Raw genomic sequence first — 8861 nt, 5'->3', positions numbered from 1 at the left:
CCCCAGACGCCACTCACCAAAGTAGGATGCAGAACATTTTCTTATAAGCTTTGTTATGCCAATTGACCTAGATGTCCCCTGAAAGCATGGTCCCCAGACCCCCCATCCCTGCTACTCTGTCTCTCAAAGTATTTGGTTGTATTCAGGGTACGTCTTAGCTTGGTTTAGTCCAGTTGTGCTGACTTCCCCTGTAGTGTGTGCTGTCCTTCCCTTCACCTATGATTCTTATCTACTATCTACTTAGTGTTGGTTAACAATTCTTTAGACTAATTTCTCTCTTCTAAAATAATTGTATAGTTCTTGTATTCTGATTGGACCCTAACTATACCCTCGTTTCTATTTTCCAGGTTAGATCATGACTGAGACATATGAATTCAAAAGAGAACACTAAATCTCTACTATGTTAGGACCTGGGGACACATTTATGGTCAAGATCAGTGGGGCCCTGCCCTTAGAGAACTTAATAGTATAGTTGGAAATGTAACAAGCAAAACTCTCTTACAATCAGTGTGAAAGGACCATTGTCAAGGTAGTGAGGTATATTGTGAGAGTACATAGGCCTTTTTATCACAAAAATAATGGCAAACATTTGAACAGGGAAGACAGAAAAATCTCAAAGACATTTAAACAAGAAGAATGACAATATTTTCATCAAAAAGAGCAGGGTCATGTGTTCACTCTTCCAACAAATGTTTACTGAGCACATAACAGGTATCCTACAATATTTTAGATTATGTAGATGTGACACTGAACAAATTAGTGAAGAACAACTCTAACAGTATTTATGCTCTAGTAGGGGTGACAGAAAACAAACAGGTAATAAGAAAGATAATTTCAGAGAGACAGAAGTAGAATTAAGAAAATAAAATGAGAAGTAGGAATATTTCTCGAAAAACTATTATATTCTGGGGCTTGCCTCAATGGCTTATAAAGTGTGTTGCACTTACTAAGAGCTCAATAAATAAATAAATAAATAAAATGGATTCTCCCTGTCTCAGTTTGGCTAAAACATGAAGACAGTCGATACCATGTACTTAAAAGATAACTATGGAGAAATATCACATTAATTGACTTTTAAATTCCTTCTCCTTATCCAGTGTTTCACCGTCAGGAGGGATTTTGTCTCCCAGGGGACACTTGGCAATGTGTGGAGACGTTTCTCGTTGTCACAAGTGGGACAGGGAGTGATACTGGCATCTGTTGGGTACAGGTCAGGGATATTGTTAAGTATACCACAATGCACACAGAGCAGCCTCCCCAAATAAAGATTTATCCAGCCCAAAATGATAACAGTACTGAGTTTGAGTAACTGTGCTATAATTGAAGGTATAATAGGGCTTAAAAAATTTTTTTTTAAAGAAATTTAATGGAAATATCTTAAGTACTCCCGAGAGAGAGAAGGGAGGTGCGTCCCACTTTACCTTAAATTAAGGTAGAGGGACCTCAAGGATTCTACTCAGGAAACATGTGTTCCCTAAAATTTGGGGAGAAAGGAACACAGTGGACTGATTCCTTACTCATATTTGGAAATCTAAAGGGAAAGAGAAAAGCTACTTGACTGCTCTGAAAGCAGGACTGAATGAAAGGCTATTGCTGCACTGGAGAAGGGGGTTTGTTGGAATAGAGGAAGCGTGATCAATTCCTCGATGGGCTACATGGTGTAGACAGCAGACATGGGGTTGTCTTAAATCCAGTCCAAAAGGGAGACTTGGGAAGTGAATGGAGTCATATCAACGATACAGAATAAAGGCTTATTAGTTACCAGTTGCCATTGAGTCAACTCAGACTCATGAGTTGTCAAAGTAGTGTCAAAGTAAAAGTGTGCTTCACAGGGGTTTCAAAGGCTGATTTGTCAGAAGCAGATCACCAGGGCTTTCTTCTAAGGCACCTCTTGTTGGACTTGAGCCTCCAATCTTTCGGTTAGTAGCTGAACACATTAACTGTTTATACTACCCAGGGATTCCAGAGAAAAATGTACATTAGTTTAAAAAGGAGAGAACAGTTGAGAGATAGAGAAAGGGTTCTCTAAATAATGCAAAAAAGAATTATGAAAGACCTTTAAATATTTAACAGGTTTAGATATTTAAACCTTTAAATACCTAATAGGCCCAGAAAACACTACGGTAGCTGATTGCAGCACCAATGAGTCATGAACCTTCCTTTTCCTCATCAATCTCCTCCCTAAAGGAGGAGTCAGAACCCATGGTTAGAAAGTGAGGTATGTGAGAGGAAAAATGACTGTAACTCTAAATGCTGGGAGTTTGACTATTCCATGAGCCTGGACATTCTAATTAGTCACCAGGGGATGTTTTATTATATGATTATGGCCAGTAAAGTTAGAGAAATGAGTTTTTATCCAAGTATAAAGAAAGAACTAGCCCCATTCAATACATTCAAGTGGACACAAAGAATAACAAGAATGTTATTTTCTGATTACACCTTATTTGTTAGTTTGGTCAATATAATATATAGACCTGGGATCTCTCTGAGGGTAATAAGCTCCTCTCTTACAATGCCTGACCATCCATCACTGCTGGGTTTTTGCATTGTGTAGAGAATCATTCTGGAGTTATTTTTCAGCTAAAAGAGCATTAGGTTTTATTCTAGTAGTCATTTAGGGCCTCTGGAGACTAAAACCTCCCTGTAGAATTTTTAGGCACAAAGTCAGTGTCACTTCTGCTCTCTATCCCATGGGCTTAGAGTGAGATACAAAAGTGGCCAGGCATTCAGTTGAGCAGATACAGAGAAGGACGTGTCGTTCTCTGGGTGTCTGTCATCTGTCTGTCCCCTGGTGAGCCCCAAAACCCTGTAGGGGTGAATCTGCTGCCTATCCTGCTGCCTGCTCCAAGAAAGGTTTAAGGTGGGCAAAGGGTAGGGTTAGGAGAAACGAAGGGAAAATGGTTAAAGGGCATCTGACAGCAGCATCTTACTAGAGTGAATAGAGCAGGTGGAAAGAGTCCTGGATTTAGGATCATTGTTCTGGTGCTACCACTAACTGTGTAACACTGGTGATTCACTATACTTCTCTAGCTCACTTGCTTGCAAGAGTTGATCTGCCTTGAATATCAGCTTCAAAGATAAATATTTCTATGACATATTTAAATTGCTTCAAATTTAAAAAGAGAAACATGTATCAGGACATAGGAAAGATTCAGAAATCTAGGAGAAAAGTGGTCACAGCCAATCCCAAGACTCGAATTTAACAGCTGAGGCACTCATGGTCTAATGCTGCTCTTGCTTTATGTATTTATGACAAAATATGCAAAAGCACCCAAGAGATTAAAGAGTAGAAGAAATCATCTAGTCATAATCTTTAGATGAACCATGGACACTAATCATTTCTAGTCTGTTGCAAAATGGCTTCAGCTAAAGGAAAGATTCTGAGCTCCAGGGGCGAAGAAATTGAGTCCCATCTTGGAGACAGATATTGTTGCGTAATTCTCTCCACATAAATCTGCCTTTAGTCATTCACTTTCTTTGTTCAATGGTACCTGAGAATTCTTCATCCAGAAATGTGTAGCTCTATTTTCCTTTTCACCCACCTCTCCATCCCCCACTCTGCACTAGTGATGCCTTGAAGATCTCAATAAGAGGTTAAAGAGTCTTAGAGATATTTATTAAATTGAGGTTTCATCACCTACTCACTATGGGCTATGAGGCAAGCTAACCTCACTAGGCCTCAGTTTCCACAGCTGTTAAGCATCAGATGAATAAATGGATGTAAAATTTCTTGCAGGAACAGAGCAGGTGCTCAATAAATATTAGCTTTTCTCTTTATATTCATTTCATCATATCCATCCAGACAACCCACAATGTCAGTTGTCTGGGTATGGGAAAGGATATGATCCTGGGACTTTCCAATCCTCATCAGTCAGCTTCCTTTCCACAAATACTAAAACGAAGGTCTTCAGATCCAGAACAGCTTTGGCACTGCCTGGTACAGAACCTTGCTTTCGCTGACCTGTTTTCTTCTCTCTTTTCTTTCTATTCCCTTTACTTTAGCTCAGTTCTGTTCTTAAGATTTTGATCACCTACCAGATGCTGTAGAAAGAATGGGGACTTTAGTCAGGTAGGAGAGACCAGAGATGAGCCAGGTAGGTTAGTTCTGGATCCCAAGGAATCACAGTTCTGGAAGGGAAGCAGCCATGTATAGACCAAGCTTGAAGTCCAGATGGGATATAATCAACATAAATACAGAGGGGTGACCACTGACCTGCTTGGAGCCATAGGAGGATCTGAGTTCTTTGTGGCCCAAGGAAATGCAGGGCTCCTCCTAGAGTGATAATGCAGCATTGCACACCATTCCAGCATCTCTATGGCCTTCAGATACCTAGGACTCCCCTGTCTCCTTCCTCCTCCACCATCAGAAGAAAGGACTCTCAGAGCAAGCTCTGGTTTTCTGTGTTAGATGTTGGAGAGGAAGGAGAAAGGGAAAATAGTGTTGTGTTCCTGGACTCCCTCTTCCGAGGGTGCCTTATAAGCCTGAAATATGTTTGCCAGGTGAAAATCTGGAGCCCTCTAACCGTCTCAATTTTTATCCACCATGAGATAATGAACATGAAAAAACTCAAAAACATCCAAATGATAGGAGAATAGACAACATAATCATTCTAACTGAGAACTGGCTGTGGGTTAGTGCCTAAGAATTGAGTAAGTAATGTGTGAGTGCCACTGTAAGAAACACTGTGAGTGAATACAATGCAAGAGGATAAAAGAAGTGCCAGTGTAAGTGAGTTAGACAATAGAAGTGGGTGTGTGGGGGTCTATGAGTATGTGTGTAGGAGGCTACTAGTATGTGTATAAGAGTGCTGTGTGAGTTTACAAATCAGGGTGTACACTAGAGTGTGTAAGCATATGTAAATGCTGCATTTACATCAGTGTGGACTGAGAATATGAACATGATAGGACACGTGCATATTCACATGTAAGTTCAAGAGGGAGTATGTGAATGTATGTGTACAAGAGGGTAATACTGTGAGAAAGAAAGAGACTGGGCAAGTGTTTTGTAAGGTATCAGTAGCAGTTGTGAAAGTGCGTGAATATGTCTGTGTGGATAACGGGTGTTTTGTGAGTACGTATGACTGTGCAAGGGCATGAAAGTTTATATTTGGAGCAATGCCTTCCACTGGCGGAATGTTAGTATACAGACAGAATATTTGGGAAAGAACTCACAGTTTTTTCCAAAAACGTAAGTAGCTTTGTGTGTTTGCACAAATATATGATGTACTTGTTGCATTTTTTGCAGCAACTCTGATAATGATATAGTGACTTCTAGGGCAGTCAATTACCTCCATATCCCACTCCCACTACGCCTCCCTCTCCCTGACCAAACACACATCATAATTTTAACTAGCTCTGGGGAATGGTCCCATTAATTAGTGACACATCTTTATTTAACAATATTTCAAGGAAGTACTCAAATTTATATCAAGAGCTATTTATAACTCAAACTTCTGGTGTCCTTCTGTAACAACTACCTATGAATTGTGATTAACATATTTCTATTGAATGATACTTCTAAAATACATGCTAAAATGTGGATAATATAGTTTATACATTTTTCCTTTAACTAATTGATATTTTTGAAGTATCTAACAATGTCTTCCTTCTTCCATAAAACAGAGGGAAATATTAGTCCAGTGTGTGGTCTAATGATCATAAAATACGAAGAAAAGAAGTTTGCCTACATTTTCCTAAAACAAATGAGTTCATGAATGTATCAATTTTCAACTGAGTAGACGTCATCTGTTGTGTCTCTTATTCTCTGGTTTCTTCTCCTCCAGTAAGTACAAGTCTCAGAATTCTTTAAGTTTCCAATTTTCAGAAATCTCCAAGTATAACTCCAGAAGTCTCCAAGCTAAGTCAGAAGGTCTAACTTTGAAAAGTGCCCTGGCTTTTCTCTACCATGGGGTTGTTCAATGTCACCCTGCTTCCTTCCTCCTGACTGGCATCACTCATCTGGAGGGCTCTCACTCCTGGCTGGCAGGGCCCCTCTGTGTGATGTATGCTGTGACCCTTGGGGGCAACACAGTGATCCTGCAGGCTGTGCAAGTAGAGCCCAACCTCCACGAGCCCATGTACTATTTCTTATCCATGCTGTCCTTTAGTGATGTGGCCATGTCTATGGCTACAGTGCCCACTGTACTCAGAACTTTCTGCCTCAGTGCCTGCAGGATTGCTTTTGATGCTTGTCTGATCCAGATGTTTCTCATCCACTCCTTCTGCATGATGGAGTCAGGTATTCTCTTGGCCATGAGGTTTGACCACTATATGGCCATTTGTAATCCTTTGCGTTATGCCACTGTGCTCACCAATGAAATCATTACTGGAATGGGTTTTGCTGTGACTGCCTGGAGCTTTATCACCCTCTTGCCTCTTCCCTTCCTCATAAAGAGGCTGCCTATCTGCAGATCCAATGTTCTCTCCCACTCCTACTGCCTACACCCAGACATGATGAAGCTGGCCTGTGCTGACATCACCATCAACAATATCTATGGGCTCTTTGTTCTTGTATCCACTTTTGGCATGGACCTGCTTTTTATCTTCCTCTCCCATATGCTTATTCTGCGCTCTGTTATGGCCGTTGCTTCCCGTGAAGAACGTCTCAAAGCTCTTAACACATGCTTGTCACATATTTTGGCTGTGCTTGCATTTTATGTGCCGATGATTGGGGTCTCCACAGTGCACCGCTTTGGGAAACATGCTCCACGCTACATACATGTCCTTATGTCCAATGTCTACCTCTTTGTGCCTCCTGTGCTCAACCGTCTCATTTACGACGCCAAGACAAAGGAGATCCATTGTGCTATTGTCCACATGTTTCACCACATCAAAATGCGACTTTCATATTTGGTTTTAGAGTCTACTGTTTATTGTGACCATAGGCTATTATCAGTGGCATCATCATTATCATCATCATCATCTGTAAGATAGATATGTATGCACTGGGGGAAAAGTAAAAGGTCAGGAAATGGTGCTGCAAAACTTAGAAAACAAGAAGTTCCAAATGAGTGGTACAGTCAGTAAACATCACTGGCACTCATAAACAGATAAATATTGGAAGCAATTGAATGATTAGACAAGGCTTTACAGGTGAAGTTTAATCTGAGCTAAGAATCATTTTCTGCATTTATAAATATCACCAATATAATAATAATCACTAATGTATTGAGTGCTTAAATGTCTCAGGTTCTTTTCCAGATCATCTATATACATTAATTCATTGAATGTTCAAAACAACCCTGAGGCACATAGAAGTAAATTGTCCAGAGATAACATGTAGTCCAGATCAGATTCAATTCTAGTCTGTCTCACTTCAAATACTGTCTCTCTGTCTAACTAGCATCACTTTCAACTTTGTCATTGCTATCCTTGCTTTCACCACCATTGCCATCCTCAAATACTCATGAGCTGTTGTAAACTAACATAATGAAATCATGATGTGCTCTCAGAGCTCACCATAAAGTGTATGAACAAATATGACCGAGGGAATCTGGTAGATGTTGACATCTAGAAGAAGCTCCAGACTCCTTTCCACTTCCTTTATCTGTCCACCACTCAATTCTCCCCAATGGAAACAATGTTCAATATCTGAGCTATAGACTTTTTTTCTTAATTTGTGCTTGTTGATGTTAGGTGCCCTCAAGTCGGTTCTGACTTATAGCGACCCTGTGTACAACAAAACAAAACACAGCCTGGTCCTGTGCCATCCTCACAATCATTATGCTTGAGCCCATTGTTGCAGCCACGATGTCAATTCATCTCGTTGAGGGTCTTCCTTTTTTTCGCTGACCTTCCACTTTACCAAACATAATGTCCTTCCCCAGGGACTGATCACTCTTGATAACATGTCCAAAGTATATGAGATGTAGTCTTACCATTCTTGTTTCTGAGGAGCATTCTGGTTGTAATTCTTCCAGGACAGATTTGTTCATTCTTTTGGAAGTCCATGGTATGTTCAGTACTCTTTGCCAATACCACAATTCAAAGACGTCAGTTCTTCTTTGGTCTTCCTTATTCATCATCCAGCTTTCGCATGCATATGAAGTGATTGAAAATACTATGGCTTCAGCCATGAGAAACTGAGCCTGAGATCTATAGCAAAATAGCCTACATTTATCTGGAGTTTTTCTCTTCATAAATAGTTCTTTTGAGGAACTATCAAGAGGGAGGGAGCTATTCCTCACTGGAGATAATGAAAGTATTTGGAATTCAGGTTTCCAAAAATGTCCATAAATCAAATAAAAGACTCATAATATATGTGTCATTCATCCACTAAATAAATAATTGGATAGCATAATTCAGCATGAATTCTTATGGAAAATAATAAGGATATTTAATGGTCTAAAGTAGAGTATGGTCTTCAGTAATTTAAATAACAAGTTTCCTGATTCATAGAGAAAGCTTCTTATTGCAACATCAAATAATAATAATTTACATTGCCTTTAGAAGCTGGACTGTATGAAGAAAAATGGGGCATCAGGATTGGAGGAAGACCATTAACAACCTGCATTACTCAGATGACACAACCTTGCTTGCTGAAAGCGAAGAGAACTTAAAGCACTTACTTATGAAGATCAAATACCACAGCCTTCAGTATGGATTACAGCTCAACATAAAGAAAACAAAAATCCTCACAGCTGGACCAATAAACAACATCATGAGAAACAGAGAAAAGATTGAAGTTGTCAAGGATTTCATTTTACTTGGATCCACAACCAACACCCATGGAAGCAACAGTCAAGAAATCAAAGGATGCATTCATTGGTTAAATCTGCTGCAAAAGGCCTCTTTAAAGTGTTGAAAAGCAAAGATGTCACCTTGAAGACTAAGGTGCGCCTGATCTAAGCCATGGTATTTTC

The 8861-nt window shown here is 39.8% G+C and overlaps 1 protein-coding gene across 1 annotated transcript; it reads left to right on the top strand.

Annotated features, from left to right (window-relative positions):
- The first annotated feature begins 5905 nt into the window (after window positions 1-5905).
- Window positions 5906-6933, top strand: LOC101349594 (olfactory receptor 51I2-like). Its single transcript, XM_012559273.2, is given in 2 exon segments — window positions 5906-5918; window positions 5921-6933. Coding segments are annotated over 2 exon segments (1026 nt in total).
- The last annotated feature ends 1928 nt before the right edge of the window (window positions 6934-8861 follow it).

The sequence above is a fragment of the Trichechus manatus genome, unplaced genomic scaffold (assembly GCF_000243295.1).
Source record: "Trichechus manatus latirostris isolate Lorelei unplaced genomic scaffold, TriManLat1.0 scaffold00232, whole genome shotgun sequence".
Lineage (NCBI taxonomy): Eukaryota > Metazoa > Chordata > Mammalia > Sirenia > Trichechidae > Trichechus > Trichechus manatus.
The sequence above is the reverse complement of the archived record's forward strand: the minus strand, read 5'-3'. Positions and strand labels throughout refer to the sequence as shown.